Raw genomic sequence first — 21,376 nt, 5'->3', positions numbered from 1 at the left:
AATGTTGCAGTGTCCAACAGTTTATGGTCCACCGGAGACTACACATAAAACTGTGACCCAGGAATACGTTGTACTCTCACAAACTTTGTCTGTTTTAGTTCATTCGGGAATTAATTTAATTGCAGCTTCTATAAATAAACTGGTTTCAAATCTACTGAAGAACTTGACAAATTACAGTGGTATGAATTGATAAATAATAATATTTTTTGAAAAACAAAAGCATACATCCGACTCTAAATGAGAACTACTGAGCCAAACTTGATTACATTTTTATGAGGTTCTGAGGGAACAAACATAAAAAACACCTACTCCTTTTTGAAATCGGTTAAATATATCATTTTTATAACACCTTTAAAACAGTCGACTATTGAAAAAAGTAGTCCTTTTGTCATTACCAATCTCCTCTCTAGAAACAGTTGTATGAATCTAACATTAACTTACCCTGGAAAAAAGGCTAGGCTGTGGAGGTTCTCGCTGGTCCACATCCGGTTCATTGCCCGACCCTTCCATCTCGTCTTCTAGAGGTTGTGTCTCAACCGGCATCATTTCATCTTGTTGGACGTCTATGTAAACGTACAATAGTAGTTCAAATACTTTCAAACAAAAAGGCAGAAATTTTGAATAAATGAAGAATACAGAACCATTGTAGGTCAGAGTCATTAGTCTTGTCCGGAAAGGTTAACCACAACCTGACAAGAGTGACGGCGACCTTGGCCTTTTTGACACCTAAAGCTTTGTACTATTTTTCAAGAGACCTCGTATTTCGTACGTTATGTAATTCTTGCAAAAATCCTGCAAAGTCGTCAAGATACGGCAACCAGGAAAACTTATGTCGTGTATCAAGATAAGACTTACGCCACAACTTATGTGACTGATATGAAGTAAAGTACCTGACATCATGTGAGTCACTTAAAGTACCCTTGAAAGTTCAGACTTGATGCATTTGAATAGTCAAGTGAGGTCGGCAATATAATAAGCAATAACTCAAGAGACTATTGCGAGGGCTTGCGAAAGTCACAAGTTCAAATCCGGGCCGTGCTAAACTTGATAACAAATGGGCATTGTTTGAAAAGTTAACTGGAATATGAATGTTTGTATAATAAACATGAATTTTAATAGCAAACAGAATAAATGGTACAATAATTTTCGCTCTAAACGGTGCACCTGGTTCGGTTCAAATTATGTTTCAATTACTAGGCACTGAAATTTATTTGGCCGTCTGTTTCAAGCGAGCATTTACTGTCAGAGATACTGCATATCGATGTCGTAAAGAGTTTAAAGACTTTTTGCTAAACACTCGACAAACAAAGGTTAAAAGAAGGGAGTGTCTGAACTCTTTGGAAAGGTCACACTGCAAGCTACACAGGTAACTGCCAAATAATTCTTATACAATTGGTCGACTAGAGTGGCACGGGTCTCGAGATTTGATAAGATGTTAAGATGATTTATTTTTTGATGGATAATAATATGATGGTCAAAATTCTTACCAACAGGATCGATGACGGCAGGAGTCCCACTGCTGGGACCGATCCTGAAGGAGCGGTGGTCGCAGGGCGCGTACCTGATGCTGCAGAACCCCGAGTTCCTTCGGATACAAGCCTTGTAGTCCTGGCTGGCGAGGTGACGCCCGTTCGTGGCGAAATTAAACGTTTTTATTGTACCTGGAAATGTCACTATTGTTATAAAACAAGCAATCTTATTCTTTTTTGCGTTTGCCTCCTGGGAATTGACCGACTTTATTCCTCTGCGCTAGGATATTCTGTCCTAGGATATTTTTAACAATTGAAATCGATATCTGAAAAGGGTCTTAGACAAGTGGCATTTGTCCAAGCGCTTACTGTGATCCAGTCGCTTAAGGTCTTGAACTGACAAGTCAGTCATTTAACTTGTCAAATTCAATGCTATTTTTTATATATTTGAAGTTTTGGATTCGTGAATATTTTTATGCGATCACTGTATATTTACTGTAATTAATTTCCTTTGAAACGAATTATGTCTTCTCATATATCCTTGTTCGTCATAGATACCGAATAGGCACGGATGTTTACTTAAAACATTAACTTCTGACTCTGCTTATACTTCACCGTACTAACGATCGTACCTATATATAAAAATATTTTATAATTCTGCCATTGTACTAATCAATGTTCTATAGAATTGTTTGGATCTTAGACTATAATATTATGATGTTTAGGTTTTAACTATGATTATTAAATAAACAGACCGAGACACCTCATAGTTATAATAGGTACTGCGTAAGATACATGTGTTTTCAACCTACATAATCCTTCAGCCACAATGTAAACCCGTATCCCTGAACATTATCATTTAATCTAAGTGTTTATCTACAACTAGCTAACTCCAGCCTCTGCACACATACGTCATGATATCACAACAGACCCTACACCGAAACTAGATGTTGTTTGATTAATGGATACACGGTCACTATAGCAACGTGGGTCTAAAATAGTCATAAGTTCCAATTTAAATGTTAATATGATGCTATCAACAAAATTTTATCAAGTTGAATGTTATTAGGGTGAATAGTTAAGCGCTATATTGACAAATGTCACCTTTAAAGTTAATGCTGAGTTTGTCACTGTAACACAAAGACTTTTAAAAATATCTTTAAGTAGTGTAAAATTTAAAAATTGAAATATTTCTTACAAAGTAAAACTAGTGATTTTCTAAGTGTTTTGAGAAAAATAAAACTGAATTATGAAGCTTATTTTCGGCACACTACCATAATTAGTGTTATGTGTCCCCTTAAGGCTTAATTGTATAATCTTAATGCTCTCATTACCTTTCCACAAATAAGAACACAAACACTTTCCTATGTCTATCACATTCAAAAGAAAGGAATTCCACGAATATTTAAATTGTGAAAGTTTTTGTAGATGGTTTGATGTTTCTGGCTTTTTAAACAACAAGTTACAGATAATAACATCACACGGATACCTTTTTCTTGCGGTAATTTCACATTATGATAATTTTATGTCTAGCCACATTATTCATGTTGATGTTCTCGAGGCTCATGAGAGTGTAAAGTGAAAGAGGTTCGGTAAGGCATTTTGGACTGGAAATAATTATCATAGTGTTTCTCCCTATGGTTTCTGAACTCCATTTCTTTTCTTTAGCGCCTTCTTCCAGATCATCCCCAGGCAAAGCGATTATCAAAGCAGTTCCTAGTACCTATACTAAGTCTCGTCAGTTGGCATATCGATTATTAATCCCGACTACTATATCGGAAAGCACAGTTAGATCCGAACCCAGGACCAATGTTTGTCTGATCATCTCATCATTCAGAAATAAGTAATTTGTCTATACATCAGTTTTCTAGAGACCATAATAGAAGCTTTGCTCAATTTTAGAGCAAATGGTGATATGAGAAGTTAATTCAAGATCTTACCATTATCAGTGTTATAGTACTGCAGGCATCCATGTGGGGAGGTGTTTGCTAGCGGCATCTGCGCCAGGCGCATGAGCCAGATGCGGGGCATGTCGCCGCCGCGCATGCGCATGGACAGGTTGATGGTGCGCGTGCCCGGGAGGTCGCCCGCCTCGCGCTTCTCACTTGCCGTCGACAGGGTGTAGTAAACTAGAGGGATTTGGATTATTCCTATTATATTTAGGCAAAGCAAAGGAAGCGTCGGTCTTCCAAAAGCACGATGGGTTGACAAAACATGTAAGGTCTCGGGTTAAATCTGGATGACGCGAGCTCAGGACCGTAGATTGTAATTGTACCGTAGAATATTGGCAATAGAGAATAGAGAATATCTAAGGGGCCTATGCCAACAGTGGCAGGACAAAGGCTGTGGATGGTGATACTACAGGTATTTGGTTCGACATACAATAAAGTGAACTTTTGTAATGAAAGTTGATAAAAAAATTGAATAGTATATCTTTAAACTAAATTAGAAATAATCACGATATACTTATTATTCTTACCATGCTGTCCATGATTCTGTCCACACAGCGTGAACTGGCTCTCTCCGTCTCTCAATATCATAGCATCCTCATCACAGTCTCCAGTCATTCTGTTCGGTTGCCCCTGATGAGAACAATAAAACTTAAATAGTTGCCTGTAGCAAAAGGCCCAAAACAAGTTTTTATTAATAAAAACATACTACCGTGTTCAAATGAAAACTATTGAGATAAACTTGTTGAACTTTTTATGGAACCAAATGACAACTATTTTACGTTAATCAGTTCATTCGGTCCAAAGTGCTGAGGTAAATTGAGAACCTCCTAATTTTCGAAGTCGGTTGCTAAGATGTACTTACTATAGTAAAGTGCAAGAAGTCTATCCTGAGCTGCATGATCCCGGCGTGCGTCTTCTCGATGGTGATGTTACAATCTTGTTCCCCAGACCACAGTTCCGGGAACCCGGGGGACATGAAGTAAGTCAGGTTATTCTGCACCGAGCCGCCGCACGACACCTCGACTGTAGAAAAAAATATATAAGTCTACTATCCGGTTATGATTGCTAGAAAAATAAATGGTTAGTTTCTTTATTAATGTGATTTGGTGTATAGTTACAAGGTAGCGGCCAGTTTAGCCAATGCCGTGCTGTGATATTACCTCGTACTCTTCGTTTGAGACTAATATTTGTGTCTTTAACGAAAACGAAAAAAAAATATTTCTCTAAAACACTTTTACTAAAGACAATTCATCTTCCACCGCCCACTGCCACTAACAAAAAACTCCAAAACACTAAGCCCACGAATTAATTAGATTTATTTTCCAACTTAAAATTCCTTTTTGTACACCACTACGTGTTACACTCGGTGCTCTGAAAAAGGCGAGCTTGACAACATTTTAATGACCCGCAAAAAATCTTTTTAGTCCAGCGGCTCATTAACGTCGGGCTACAGACCTTCTTGGTATTCCCGACATGTCTATTAGGGCCGGTATAATCGAATCACACTGTTTTTCATAATAATATGCCTTTCATCATTTCATTACACCGTTGTTATTGCATCAGCTTTTATACTTTCATTTGTTTTCATTCGATTAAAACGGGATGGGTCTCGCCTTTCAGAATTACGTGTGGTGTGTATTTTTATTAGTTATGATAATGTTCAAAGGTCTAATTGGGTCTCGTACCCTGTTAACCTGTTAGTAGGTAACATTGTCACACAGTTGTATTTACAATTAAGATAACATATTCAGAACGTTAACTCATTTACATAACTCTGTAGCAATCGGATTGGTCAATGGTCGGGGTCTCGCGACCCCGCTGCGTCGCCGCGTGTCGCCGTCACCTCATGTTTAAGGATTCAGATTGGATCCGAAACAAGTCAGAAGGACCTATAACATCGCCTTATCATTAGAATGCTGTAAAGATTTTCTACAGTACAAACGCAGCCTAGCTCTTAGAAATAATAATAATGATACCAGCCTATATGCGTCCCACAGCTGGGCACAGGCCTCTTCATGTATAGAGAAGGTTTAAGCATTTATCACCAGGCTCTAAGAAAATTCTCGGAAATTAAAAGATGCTACATTCTATATTTCTCTCGTTCTATAGTCTGAGTATACCTACCTAGCCAAACAATGGCTACCGCACCGCGTACACAACACAAAACTTCGCACTCAGTAATTAGTTGTAAGAGCGCTGATTCCAATTTCCATCTGTACAAAAGTGTTGGGCTTCTCATAAATAATGACATACCTAAAGCTAACTTTGTAAGCAACACTAACTTTTGTATTATGTTACTGTAATTACTAAGAGTTAATTATGTATTAAGGTTAATTAAATAAGGATGCACGTATAGCCGAGTGGTTAAGGTTGGACCCACTATGAGCGACATGTTGCAGATTCGATCCTCGCGTAGAACAAGCATTGTGACCCACAATCTTTGTGCATGTGACTTGAATGTTTGTGAAACGCCCCGCTACACAAGGATTCAATTCCTCAGTGCGGAAATCGTCTTAAAAAGGAATGCTAGACGTCGTGTCGGTTTGTGAGAAACGGTAAAAAAATGTACAAAATGCTTATGGCATTAAATATGTTAAGTCTCTGTCAATAAATTCGAATACTTACAATTCTAAATGACAGGTTTCTTCATTCATAAAACTTCAATATTTCAGAGGATTTAAATTTACATTAATGATGTTGTTGGTATAATATTTGAAGGATTTTTTGCAATACACGATAAACAAAACAATAACATTTTTTTAACATTTTTCTTGTTAGTCTGACCAATATTACAAAAGGCAAATGGTAAGGTTAATCACTTTAAAAAACTTGCAATTTATTTTAATTCTGTTAGGTTTAATTTAGATAGGTAGATCTGTAAAATATTTTGCATAAAATAGTTTCACCTTCACAATAATGATCCACGTAAACGTGAGTAATTACTTACTAGTGTAAGCTCCACTTTCGAAATAAGTCTGTAATATCGTACTGGCGAGGAAAATACGTATATAACAGGCATTAGTAATAATACGCCTTCTTATTACATGATATTCAATCTTACAAACACGACCGTGGAGAAATGAGGAATATTTGAATGAACATTTTGTAAGTACATATGAGTACTCCTCTATATTCACTCGAGGAGCTCGTGGCTAAGCTGTAACTGCATAAGTGGTTGGATCACAGGATAAGCTACGCTTGACGCGGTTTGTCCGTTGCTGGGTGACCATCTTTGTCATATATAACAAGTTCCTCCATGTTTCGAAAAAGGCACGTTAAATTGTGCATCTAGGCTGTTATTCGACAGTTGCTCCTCGTAAATCACTGGTACTTAGCTGTATCCGGTTAGACTGGTAGCCGACCCCCAACATAGTTAGGAATATGCTAGGCCGATGATGGTTCCAAACACTCCTTGCCCTTTATCCAAGTAATATTCTTACAATAGTTAACGTTTAGAGTAAGTACTAGCATGTATAGTGATGTTGATGATAGATTAAAGTCACCTGATTTATCGAATCTAAAAGGAGGTAATTTCCATACATTTCAGCGTTAGGTATTTAATGACGTATTGACGTTGGTTAGAGGGGCTTGTATTCTGTGACTAATAGTTGTAGTAGTTATTTTTTTGCCATATAATATTTGCATAATTTATGAGTTGTTTATGAGTTGTTACTCTGTCGATTAATGACCAAAGATTTATTGCCAAATTTGTCGAAGTATAGAAACGTTTCTCTCAGCACTAAGCTATAATTAATAGGACTCTTCCCATTGTTAAAACTATAATATGAGTATTGTCATTTTGTAACTTTAAATACCAAAATAAAAGTTTAACCCTTGAAAGTCTTTGCCTCATATAGTTTCCTTTTCTATAAAACCTCAAAAAACTAGCTATTTATGTGACGTCACTTGATAGTGCATGGTCAAATCAAGAATGGCAAAGATAAAATCCTTAAGTAACCATTATTTTCAAGCAGCTGTTTTTCAAATGTTATAAGATCATAATTTTTAAGTTAGTAGTTACAAACAAACGAGTTGACGATACCGAATTAGCGGCTTGTCACCTGACAAAATTGCAGCTGGAACTATAATACGAGTCGGAGAAAGTCGATCATATACGAGTGAACTGGAATTAAACAGCGACTAGTTTTTTAAACGCGGTTTGTTATGTGTTAACATTAGCCATTTTGAATACCGTTATTGTACTTGTTACTAGATTTAACTCGGCTGTGTTTTGGTGCAGCTGAATTCAAAACTGAAGAGAGACGAGAGAGGAGCTCGTGGCTAAGCTATAACTGCATAAGTGGATTGATCACAGGTTAAGCTACGCATCTTTGTCATATAAGAGCTGAACATCTTAGCTCCTCTGTAAACAATAATTGAAAGCAGTCACCATAGCCGAAATCGGCTGGGAAGAAGGAAGGGAGTTTGTCATAACGAGTTCCTCCGTGTTCCGGAGACATGTTCAATTCTGGGTCCCTGCTGCTCATAGTTTCAGCTTCAGCTTTACTTACATCTTCTTCAGCTTTGTCAGTCTGAAGCTAGAAAGTCTGACAACCATTAAAATAATGCCCATGTGTTAAGATTCACTAGGTCACCAGGATTTCAAACGTCTACACGATTAAGGTAAACAGAGAGTCATTAAAGATACAACCATTGCTAATAAAGAAGTCCCATCACTCGCAATGTAGAACTTCAATTATTTAGAACCGTAAATGCAATACTAATCAAAGAAAGTAATTAGGCAAAGGGCATTATTCTCGAGTTAGAGGAAATTAAAGATGATGGTGGATCTTTGTAATGGCGCATCAGTCGGGCGAGGGTAACGCATCGAGGTTATCGTACAAACAATTTACTTTTTATGTTCAACATAAAAAACATTGACGTCAACTTTAATAAAAAGCCTTGTCGCCGTATGAATGTTTTTGCATTTTGCGCATGTTAACATATTTATGGGGCGGCATAAAAAACGATAATAGCCAAAATAACAAGACTTATGCCGTAGTTGTTTAAATTGATGTGTGAAAGTACTTTTACCTGACACTAATAAGTATGTACCTAGTTAGGTATCTATTTAGAAATACTACTTTTCTACTTACTTTCAACATAATACTAGAGTTAACGGCCATCTACATGTTCTCTGTTTTTTTTAAGCATATAGCTCAAGGTGTAAGAACTAAGTTATTACATATATTACTACAAAAGTTACTAAGTTATTCCTAATATCTGGAAAAAATACAGTCTTAAAATCTGTAAGCACTAATTCAATTAGTTAACAATTTGGATCATAACAGGACAGCTCTTAGCCTAATGCATTGCCAGTGCTTAGATTCCAAAATAGTTCAACATTTGATTGTGTGTATGATCACATGACAGAAATATATTGAGAAGACCAATTCATCATTTTCAGTATTGACTAATCTTGCAGTATTTGAAGAGTCTAAAGATGAGTTTAGGATTTAAGTTTTGTGCGGATCACGTAAGTCCTACTCTATGTAAAGGAAAGTAACACAAGTACCAGCTGTAGCAAGCAACTCAAGAAAGTAAACACGAACATTATTAAACTGTGAAAAATAGATAACACATTTAAAATATTATTAACACTTGGTATGATTGGCGTCTTACTTATTGGATTATCATAGTATATTCGGTTCATGATCAAGTCAAAGTTGTTCAGCCACTTCCCTGCCTTCATATTCAACAAAATAGCTTTTTCAGGTTTTCCGAATAGTTTTAAACTCCACTGAAGCTTAGTACAGGTTTGGTTGCGGCTAAATTTAATCAGATCCACCTCATTGGTCCCGGTCCGCCTGTTTGGTCCCGTGCTTGGCAATATGACAGCTTCCTTATCGATTTTCCTGATCTGATATATTTTGAGTGGAATCATATTATATTTGGGGTAAACTTTCCTCAGAAAATCTTTGCCAGTTAAGAAGTATATTTACAAGATCTAAGAGTATGCCTATGCAATATAATTGACTATTGGCAGTGTGACCATAAGTTAAGGCGTATTCGAATGTTAGCGGATAATATGTACCTAACCATGCCGTATATAACGTGTTTTAATAAACCCTGGGTACATTTAAATGTCATTCCTAGATATGGATTTGAACAATCTGCAAGAAAAAAGATAGTCTATTCAAAAAGACACAATGTTTCTAAATAATTTAATTAACTGCCAGAAAAAAATGTATTGGAATATAAAATTAATTTATTCCTATTTCAATATAGTTGAACTAAGACTGTTTAAACAGGTTATATAACAAGATTTACCCAATATCGTTCCGACTGTTCATGAAAATAAAACTACATATTCTAGCAATTTGCCTTCTCACAGTTGTATAGAAATAGCAGATTTGTAGCATCTCTCCTATATAAGATTGTTCTCGTATTATGAGGATTAGAACGTTCTCCGAGAAAGTTGTAGACTCTGGCACCGAGTGAGGTTTCCCCTCAAATCCTCAAGTCAAACAAAGTGTAATTAGTTTTTCTGTTACGAATTAATAATTAAAGGAAAGTTGCGAAATACAGTCTGCGACTAACGTTATGTAATACGTGTGTGCTTTTGCAGAGGAATGATAATTAGTTTCGAAGTTTGACTATTTATAAAGAATGGTTTCTTTTGTTTTTAAAGTTGAGGCTTTATTTGAACTGAGATGATTCCTTTAAGACGAAATGAAAAAGAAATTGTCATAAGTTCCGTTGCAACCTCCGTATTATTTATGATCAAAAGTTAATAAAAGAGTGTGTGACGGATGAGGAACGGCAGGAATCTTCATGTAATCCAATAACAAAAACTTGTTTAAATACCCGAATGGATTTTCTGCGTTTATTTTTGCGGTGTGAAGTCTCAAATAACTGGCATAAATTCTAGCTGACATACGCTATTACTGTCCAAAGTCTGACGTTAACTTCTCCAGAACTATTTCGAGTGCTTTAGTTTAAGTTATTTCGAGAGGAAACTGTAAATATTGCAATGTTCTTCGTTTTGTATAAGATGGAAATAAAAGAAGAAAAAACGTATTTACAATTACATTAAAGAATCTTGAAAAAAAATATTTTGAAAAATGGTATGCTAATTTTCCTTATGAACATCTTACATCCGAAAGTACATAACGTTCTTCTATTACTCTTTGCCATTAAACCATATAGTTTTATACGTTAACTAGGTACCCAACAAAAAAGGCTATTTTTACCGCGAAATCCAATATTATCGCCACCACAGTAACAGTTTCGCCTGTCTGGTCTGCTAGACTACAAAAAACATACACGTACAGATGAAATGTGTGTAACACATAAACATGAAACACACTGACTAATATTAATTAATTTTATATTTATGCAAACTAACACATCCACCTGTCATACTTACTCTTAATAAATAAGAATTCTTAGAAGCATTTTATAACAATATGCCGTAAAATGTACAGTACGTCAATAAGTTTGAAGTGTGAAAGCGGGACTTAGTGCTTAATAGTTTCGACGGGCCTGTTGGTCTAGTGGTTAGTGACCCTGACTGCTATACCGGAGGTCGTGGGTTCGATTCCCGCCCAGGACAAATGTTGTGTGATGAGCATGATCATTTGTTCCGGTGTCTGGGTGTAATTTATCTATAATATGTATGTATTTAGAAATATATAAGTAAGTTTATCAGTTGTCTGGTTACCATAACACAAGCTCTGCTTAGCTTGGGATCAGATAACCGTGTGTGAGTTGTCCCATGATATTATTATTATTTGTATCTCTTTATAGTCACGGGATCACTTCATGTGAAGAGACCCGGTCCTTTTTAAAGGCTTGCACGGGGACACAGGTCCAACATGTAGAGGCCTTGTTGAGAATTTTAATCTAATATGTGACGGGGTATCTACTAGGGATCATTCATCTCCGCTCTATGGGAGAACGGACATGAAGAATCCAAAGTAGATACAAAACTATTGCAAGAATGTGTGTATGAACAATTAGGCTATTATATTATGATAAGTTATGTGGACCAGTTAGTTGGATTTTCCAGAAAACTATGACACCTGCCTCTCTACACATGGTAATGTAAATAAATTGGCAGGCGGTGACTCGCCGCTCACTAGATGGGCCCCCTATGATACCGTCACGATTGACAGCAGGTGGGCAACACCAGTGCGAGCGGCTAGGGGTGTAGAGAGGTGCGACACCGATTTCACCATCGCGGGCTACAGACCCGGAGCGGGTTTCCTCGTTATTACGCCATTAGACACTTCCACCCCCGAGCATATAGCTCTAGCGACCCCTCTCTAGCCAGCCAGTTTTATTATTATTATTATTATTATTATAATATTACCAACTTGTGTTGCGAGTTGTCCTCTAATATACTCGTAGCCATTTTAAACAGCAATTTCTGAGCAAACATGCGGTTTGAAATGTTTCTTTGTCTGCAAATACTACAAGACTTTAGCGCCTTTTTCATAATAATTGATAACCTCTATGTGGCAGTTAAATAGTTATGAAAAAATCTGTCAAGTAATTTAACGGGAACTTATATGGCGATGGTGAAATATTGCCCTTAATTTAATTAATTAAACTAGATTTAAAAAAAATGTCTTTTCAAAAAAATATGTTTATAATCAATTTCTCTGAAATCCTGACAATAGGCCATGGGAGCATCAGTAAAAAAGGACTCTCAAAATGGTTGAGACATCTTCAAGTAAACGATAAAAAAATGAAAACCTTCTTTTTGAAAGTCGGTTTGTTACTTTAAATGCTGATACACCAATATAAAAGCGATTCATTATCCAGCAGCGATTCATTCCTAATAAGAGGTTTGATAGCTGGGCTCTACTCTAATTCTAACTCCTAACTGCTAAAGCTAAACCAAGCTAAAGCTATCAAAGCTTCGTCTACATAATGGCTGGCCATTTCAGTCATTCAATAAAAGCACACATTCAACAAAGTGAGGCAGGAAACTCAATAGTAGTGCCATCGAAGGGACCTACCACGACATCTTATAGTCCAACTGATGCAGACGTGGAAGGGGGACGGCACTATTTGGCGTAGAGAGGTGTCTCTCTTCCACAACTGCAATAGTCTTACGTTTTGAGGTGTTGGTATGCCCCAGGACACTTTATGTTAAGTGCTCGTTAGCCCCGGATTGAAGTTACTACCGCGTGATACTAAACCCAGCTTCCTCGACACATTCCACTATGGGAAATGCATCGAGATAGCAAATCGTTGAGAGATCCTCTATTCGTTTCTGTGAAGCTATGAACTAGTAGGTAAGTAGGCTTTTATTAAGTGTACTTTGTCGGTGTAAAGCCAATTAAATATTTTAAAAGGAAACTATATTTATGTGAATGAACTAAATAAGTAACGCTCTTTGTTAAATGCAAACAAAACGATCACAAAACAGCGCATGCACAAATACTGTTATTTACTCTACTATCCGTGCAGCCACAGTACACACTTTTTATCGCTCTCGAAAATTAAATCCTGGTATAGCGAGTGAATGTTTTCAAGTACTCAAAAAACGTACAAAATTAAACATTTCCAGATCGAAAAATTCCATGCTCCTCTACCCTAGGACGGAAAACGCTTTGCTCTTAGCTGTTCTTCGGTATTCTTAACTAACCGTGTTATTTACAGACTTTTTTAGCAATAGAACTCGTACGTCGTACTCACAGACACAGCAGACACCAAGCCCTTGCGCGCAGTCCCCGGTAGCTCTGCCGTCCCTTTGACGACAGTCGTACTGGTTGAGGCAGATGCCAGCCTTCGCGATGTTGTAGCCCTCGGTCGGCTGGCACTCCCGCTCTCCGCCCACCGGGAAGAAGTTGAGGACCTTGCCGAGGGCGAATAGACCTCCTGGAAAGAAAAAATTAATTAGGTTTGTTTCATGTTCATTGGAAGACTTTAACTATCACACAATAGTTAAAAAGAGCGATGTTCTGGAAAAAGACTTTCGGGTATAAAATTAAATTTAATACAATGTTATTAACTATAATGTATAAAAATATGCTACCGCGACGAAGGTGGTGTGACGATCTAGTCAAATACGCGGGGCGCACGTGGCCGGAACTTGCACAAAATAGAGAAGTGTGGAAGAGTAAGGGGGAGGCCTTTGCCCAGCAGTGGGATCTAAAACAGGCTACATAAAAAAAAAAAAAACAATGTTATAAGCGCAGTTACTGTTCTAGTGATAGATTATGAACTAATTAAATAGATTCTGTAATGCAATTGTAGTGGCATTTACTGACTTTTTTGACTTTCGAACTATAATAATAAAATGCATATAATTAAATTCATATTTTAGTTCTGAACCTACCCCTACCTATTCTGTCTAATGAAGGACAAATATTTGGAGAGCAGTTTAAAAGTGAAAACTGTACTTCTAAGTTAACATAAAGTATTATCTATATCCGTGAAAGTAAAACAAAAAAGTAAAATAATTTCAGCTCCCAGCTCAAGTCCTAACATAGTTCCTGCAGAAACTGATTACCGTTCCAATTAGTTTGTATAAAGTACAGGCTTCCCCTTCGATAGAAACTTAGTTACAATACGGAAGCGAGCAATCGAGTACACTACATAATCAATTAGAAGCACATAACGTGGTCCTTACACTGGTCAGTTTATACCAATGCCTGATGTAACAAACTGGGTAAATATAACTAATCATATCATACAAACATAATTACGACTATATTGCCTTTGACAAGTAACCTCAGAAAAACGTTTAGAAAATTTAGTTTATAGAGTTTTCAACAGAGTTACATCACAGTTGATAGCAGTGTAAAGGCAAGGCAAGGCACAAGCCTCTTGTCGCTGCCTCCATAGATATCACTTATCATTTACAATTACTTTGGCACACAATGTTCAATAATATCTTATTATTAACAGTGAATCTATCAGAAACTCAAAACTCGAGAAACATTAACAACACTTCAAGAAGTTTAAAGGTAAACTCATGATAGATAAAATGGAACATCTTGAAAGAGGTATTTAATTCACGGTTCTTACAAATTTGCATAAGAAAAACAGCTCTTTTAGAGGCAAAGTAAGAACTTGTTTTAAATAAAAAAACAACATTTAAGGCCCATGGGAGATACTCGGGTGCGAACCAGGCTACGGAATATTTGAGAAAAATATGGGTGTTAACTGGGACGGATTAAGGTGGTCTCGACAAAGCAAAAATAAAATTATTACTCTTAAGCACTCTTAAACATGTTTTTTTCTATCTAATTATTGGTTGACTTTTTGGACATACTTTAGTTTTAACTATTGGTCGATGAAAGAAAAAATGCGTTGTTTGCTACCCAAAACCGATATGACCAAATATAGTAATATTGCTCTTTAAGAGTAAAAATGGTTAGGCATTTTAAATATGTTTTGTAAAAATAGAATTCTAGACTAAGCGTATTCTGCATTTTATTATCAAACTGTAACTTTTTACATACATTAAAGAAAACGGTAATTCAATTATGGACTTAAAATCCATTTACTTTAGGCATAATTTGGCTGTAATGTAGTACGCATAATTGGTATTCATATATTTTAACGGTGTTAATTAATAGTACATTAAGTATAACAGTTAACCTAATATGGTTTTTTTTATTATATCCATTGAAAAAAAGTATTTTTAATTAAAACTTAGTCTAAGTTACATTTTTAACTTTTACGCGGGTAAAAAACAACATTTTAAGTTATTTTATTATTATATCAAAACGTTTAAATATCTATACTTTGCGACTTCCGAAGCCTATGAAAAAGAACGTCTGCATCTTTCTGCCTATCACAAGTCCGTCCCTGTCAACTTGCAATGCCTCGAGAACTCCTTGCATGTCTAGTCTCCGGAAAGATTCCCCACTTACATACGAGGTCTACACACGTATAGAACATATACACCCCTACGTTACCAGCGCATCGTATGACTTTGGCACATAGAAAATGAACTAAAGATGCCAGCTTTATTTCCAAGCGAAACTTGCTTGGATTTTTGCTTCAAATAAATATGTAAATATAAAATGTAACGCTCTGCGGTGTTGGTGTATGGATTTTATTTTTGTAAAGAATTTTCGTAGTTGAGAATAGAAATTGTTAAGTTTACTTTGTATTTTACTCGAGAAAAATATGTGAGACACTAGTTCTGTGAATGTTATGTAATATAGAAATATATTTTGATTTAATCTATTTTTTTTATTAATTTATTTCTGCCAGCCTTCTGTTTACGTTTCTCGACTTTAGCAGAGATGAAGAAGTTAACTTGAAATAGTGAATACTAGCAGTCGCAGTTATCACAGTAACACCAAAATAATCCTGTAGTTCTGAATATTCCTAAATTCCCATTCGGGTTAACAAATAATTTAGAGGCGAGTACATTGGAACAATTTGAATATCAATGTGATCCTGATGTTTGCATTATTATCTGTCAGGTGCAGATATATTGATGTAGAACGGTAAGCAAATCGATAATAGAACAAAATTCTAATAGAGTAAATCTAAATGAAATAAAAATCCCAACTACCATGCTTCTATAATATATTGTATTTCGCGGGCCAAAAAACTATGTCTATTCAAGAGCAATATTTATCTTATTTTAGGTACTGACTAGTTTTCCAAACACCTACCTTTATAATTTCACTTACAAAAACAAGGGCAGAGCTTTACGCTTCGTCAAGCGTTAATGTTGAATTAACAATTAAAACAAAGTTAATGTACCTCACAATAACTTTTACACACCATACACAACCAACATGGCGTCGTTACTGTTGTTACCATACACTATAATAATAAAAACTAGCTATAAACCTACAAAAGAAAAACTTGTTTAAGCAATGTCTGGGTTAGACTTGTCTTTCTATTCATTTGCAAAAAGAACACAGAACGTGAACCGTTTTTGAAAATAGTAGATTTTTAGCAGGTTTTAGGAAGTTTTTGGTCGTTCTGTATTTATTTTGCAGCTAAAATGTCGTCGTACATATTTTTTATAGCAGATCTAAACAGTTATCCTAAGCTCTCTGACTACACCAGCGGACTGTAGTCGGTACATAACTTACGGTTCTCATAACAAGAACAAAAAGTCATGGCTTTTAAAACTCATTATTTTTCTTTCTTTGTTTAGACAACGCCACAAAACGTAAACAAACCTTCTGCCGTTTAGTATAAATACTGCTATTAAAGAAACAAAGAAAATTGTAACAAAATGTGCTCGTCCATATAATTATATTAAGTGCCTTCCACCAGCTCTAATGGCCGCGGTTTACCGCCTAAAACTTACTAACATGCTATTATTGGTATTGACAGAGTGATTATGTACCAAAATACGTGTTTAATTCAGTTGCAGGTTTTACCCAACTACGAAAGGAGGTCAATGTTTTGTTTATTTATTTTTACTAGTAAAAATATCTTCGCAAATGATAATGATGTTTTCTTATTCTAATATCTGTCATACATGGTCAATTGTTGTGCATAAACAAATTAATTTACTGACTCTTTACAGAAATAATATAATCAGGGACCGGTGTTTTTGTCAATTAACGAACAAAAGACGGCTTGGATTAACATTAGGCCTCGTAGACAAGTAATAATTCTTTGCTATTCTACAGACGTGGGAAATAAATCAAAATGCTTTTTATTTCTAGTAGACCTAATAAAATGTTGAATTTCAGAACTAGTGACTATGAGAGCTCGAGTAATAAAAGTTCGTCTAAAAACTCGAAATGACTTTACTTTTTTACAAGATACATACGTGACCTAGAGTGGTCATAGCCTACAGTACATTTGGACGGATAAACCGAATGCTACTTGTCAAGGCGGATCGTATTTTTAATTTAGGCTTGTTCAGTCAACCTCAGTTATTTTCCATTTCATTTATCTTCCGATAAAACATTCAATAAAAATCAAAACAATTGTCACACGATAAATGAATTTGTTCGCCAATATTTGTTTAAAAGTAAAATTTTCCAATCAGACCGGACAGTTAGATAAAACAGTGTTTTTTTTCAACTCTTGTTTTTCTTTATTAACTTTTTGACACAGTAGTGGCTGCACCTACTTATATTGTGCTGCTAAATAGGGTTGTCACTAAGAATCTTTAAATTATTCTCGTACAATTTTTGTTGTTGATTTAACTCTTAAACTTTAAATGAATGTTACTTAGCTGCTATTGAAGCAATATCGGATTACTTGAATATCAAAATTCATAGAACGTCGACTTTTAAAATGGTACTACCTGATGAAAAGTTAAGCATAGACTCACTAAGTTAAGCATATTATACATATTACGAAATTATAATTTTTATGCAGGTGATTAGACACCTGCATAAAAATTATAATTTCGTCATCTAACAGTAAGCAGTCTTGAACTTAAAATCGATACGTCTTACAAAAGCACACAAATACAAATTCCAAGCAAGAACAAAGGTCTGCGATCGAAGCTCAACAACCAATGTTTTTACGTTACACGCGTTTTCAATTTAAATTTAAATTTACGTCTCAACCGAAACAGGGTAAAACAATATCGTGGTGTCTCGTCAATAATTAAGTAGATTGTTCTCGTGACATACAGTTGCCTACGAAAATATTGAGGGATTTGAATTATGTAGCCACAAAAGCTGCCTCTAGTTTACTTCCACAGCTTGGGAACTAACTAATTGAGTGATAGGTCATTATTTTACAAGTACACTAACTTGTACGCATCAGATACTTGTAAAGCCTGCGGTTCACTTGTTTTCGAATATGTTTAAGTTCTGAATCTAGTCTAAACTCTGAATACTACACCTGAATAGCTCTTAAACTGTTTTTACGCCAGTGTCAATAATATGATCTCTAACACCAACGCGACACAACGAATAAATTTCCTAGTACGGGAGGTACCTACCAAATTAAGTATTCTTCAACATAGTCAAAAGCAGATGAATTTTGAAGTATCTACGATTTGCACATCTTTCTTAGTGTAACAGTCCCTATTTTACCTTGCTCCCGCATCCTCTTCTTTACTCTTGGAGAGATAAGCAGGGGATTATTAATCTTCAGAAAATAATCCGTCTGATAATTGAGCACTCACCGTGGTTCGATGTTCGTTTTGTTGTGTTTAAACACTTTTTTAATATACTAAATGGTTCTAAAAAGCAATTTTAACGTCGTCTTTAGCATTCTAAGTGATTAATTTAAAGTCAGAGCTAGAACGGCTCAAGATTTTTTGCTAAAATTTTGTCTATTCACCACTTAAAACACACTTGTTTTTTCTACCAGTATACACTATCAAAAAGATTCTAAATCCCCGTCTAGCGGACATATCAAATAGAAAATCGATACATTTAAATGGTGAAATAGTACGTCCATATAAAAAATAAAGTATATAAGTATGACCTTTCCAGTTAGATGACCTAATTACAACTCCATATTAGTCGGAACCGGGGGCCTTGTCCATTATAATGTATCCCTTAGTAGCCCTTACACCCTTCGTAGGGAAAGGGCAGCGTATTATTTACCAGAGACAAAAGAATAAGTAATAAGAAGTATTCTCTTGTTAATGTTGGCCTTAGTTATATCTAGAGCGTGGTACTTATTACAATATTATTATGACTTAAGATTTAATTTCATCTGTTTTTCCATATTATTATGGGTTCATGTAAAATCATTTATGCTTATTATATTATAATTAATCATAGAATAAGGGACAAGCAATGGATTGCGTATTAAGATGAGTAAAAGTCAGCCTTAAGAAATGAGACGCACGATGTAGTGCATGGAAATAAAAAGTATAGCAAACAACATGAGAGGAGCTGCGGTAAAACATACAGTTACCTAATTAATGATTATACCAACTTGACTTTGCGGCATCAACAAAAAACATAATAACACGACACAGCCCTGACAGTGAACGAAATTAGATCACAGAAAAAAAGTAAAGAAAAAACAAGAACTTTCCGAGTTGCTCGTTTTGGTCGCCTTTGGGTTCCGTATCTTAATGTGGAACAGTTATTATACAATTATAACGAGGCTTTGATGAAGATAAACATCTACGATGGAGAGAAATGTATCGTTTTGTAGTTTAAGTGAGTGTTGACCTCGGCGGACATAATTATTTCTTAAAACACTAAATCATTTGCTGCAGTGGACATCCATCATGGTTCTCTTAAATGCAGCTAATGGTTGAATAGTATTGAATACTAAATCTTATAGAGATTTAAGTCGCGGTTTAGTTTTATGCAATTTGTTTTAAAGCACACAAATAACTTTAAAAGATGGTTTTAAAATGAATTTTTAAAAAGTATTAATCTACTTTCCCGGCCTTTTTTATTACTTAAATGTATTTCAAACTATCAATCTGTTTTACAGTTAAGACGGCCTCTGGGCGAATTCTAGTAGGGAAACACACATCTAGCATGTCGCAATATTTTGGAAACATGATGTAAAAAGTATTTTCATCGTCCATAGCAACATAACTCGCTACAAGTAAATATAAAAACATGTAGCACATGTATTACATGATATGAACGCCATTTTTCGTAACTGTACGACGAACTTTTTTAATAAAGCGTTCTCGTGTCGAGGTTACAGCGTACTGTACTTAATTAAAATCTGTGGTATGACTTTATCAAGTTCAATATTAACGGATTAGATATTACTTTCGAACATTATAATTTAACATTTATTGTTACCACCAAAATAATCACGTTTGCATCTGTTGTTTTATTTCCTGAGTATTTAAGCTATATTTTCTTCCTTAGAAATTGAACTCTTCATCTATTTAAAACAATTTTAAACTTAGCAAAAACTGTTTCCTAAATTTATATGAAAATTTTCCACTATCGCTTTTAATGTGTAAACTCACATTAACTTGAATAAAGGGCATTAATACAATGACAATAATCTTTTACATTTTTCTAACCTAATGACTAATAACCGAGTCTAGTTTCAAACACTTCCAATCAAGAAATACATCAACACAAGGCAATCTGACCTTCGCGCCTCATCCAAGTCCAAATCATTATTACGGAACCCCACAAACAATATTATGAGTCTTTTTCTTATTACCCAAGCAGACTGTTCCACTGACCACAGTTCATCATCGGATTACTTTCACTGCAACATGTTGTATGCAAACACTTTTACCTTTATGTCACTTCATTTATCATGGACTTGACAGCTACGATCAATTTATTCAGCAATGATACAAAAGAATATCAAAATAAAAAAAAACGTAAACCACAACTATCACTCATTTATATGTATACTGACGGCAACAACCCATTTTTCATATCATAGTTTTAGGTATCAAAGCATTTTTTATGAACACGCACAGGCAATCAATTATTACTAAATCAGTGTTAGTAGACGTAAAATACAGATGGTGTATTATATGTCAACTAAGCAACACTATTGAACAGTATTTTGAATAAAAAAAAATCTTTTTCATAAAACTGACCTGAAAAACTGAAATGAAGTGTACTGTTACTGCTATTTTATCTTCCATTCTGTGTCCCACTAGAAAGGCTTTCCCCAAATCCTTCCACGACCAAATGAAACCGACTCACGCGGAAGTATTTAGATCGTCCCACGACTGATTCCTAGGGCGCCCTTGGTGTCGCCTTCCAACCGCTGGCTCCCATTTTGTGGTGATTTCTGCCCAGCAGCTGTCCGTGCGGCTGACGTCACCAACCAAATCCCATTTTATCCTAGCAGCCTTTTCCCCAACAGTAATGAGAAATATGTATTACAGAGATGAGTTTTAAAAGAATATAGTCTGAATAAAAAAAAATCTAAGCGTCTTTTGTTTTATGGGAGCATTACCTACACCAAGTACACTATATTTCCGCCATGTAATGTTATTTAATTTGTGTAATGTGCTCCGTGTGGCGTTGGTGCCCTTTATGCGTGGGTGTCATAAGCTATCTGAGAGATTACACCTACAGCTCCTCCAGGAAGATTCTCATTTTTGCAATAAATAAAAAATATAATGATATTGTTGCTGTATCATTTCGGTAA

At 35.5% G+C, this 21,376-nt stretch overlaps 1 protein-coding gene across 2 annotated transcripts in view; it reads right to left on the bottom strand.

Moving 5' to 3' along the window:
• Positions 1-21,376, bottom strand: part of LOC113497462 — a 43,382-nt gene that overhangs the window by 2,793 nt on the left and 19,213 nt on the right. For both annotated transcript variants that reach the window (XM_026877019.1, XM_026877020.1), the window contains exons 2-7: positions 13,070-13,252; positions 4,284-4,444; positions 3,949-4,051; positions 3,410-3,598; positions 1,488-1,661; positions 442-563 (exon numbers count right to left, since the gene is read on the bottom strand). In XM_026877019.1, the coding sequence (XP_026732820.1) occupies positions 442-563; positions 1,488-1,661; positions 3,410-3,598; positions 3,949-4,051; positions 4,284-4,444; positions 13,070-13,252 (932 nt within the window). The remainder of the gene's footprint in view (positions 1-441; positions 564-1,487; positions 1,662-3,409; positions 3,599-3,948; positions 4,052-4,283; positions 4,445-13,069; positions 13,253-21,376) is intronic.

This window comes from Trichoplusia ni, chromosome 9 (assembly GCF_003590095.1).
Source record: "Trichoplusia ni isolate ovarian cell line Hi5 chromosome 9, tn1, whole genome shotgun sequence".
Taxonomy (NCBI): domain Eukaryota; kingdom Metazoa; phylum Arthropoda; class Insecta; order Lepidoptera; family Noctuidae; genus Trichoplusia; species Trichoplusia ni.
Note: the sequence above shows the minus strand (reverse complement) of the source record. Positions and strands in the feature narration are given on the sequence as shown.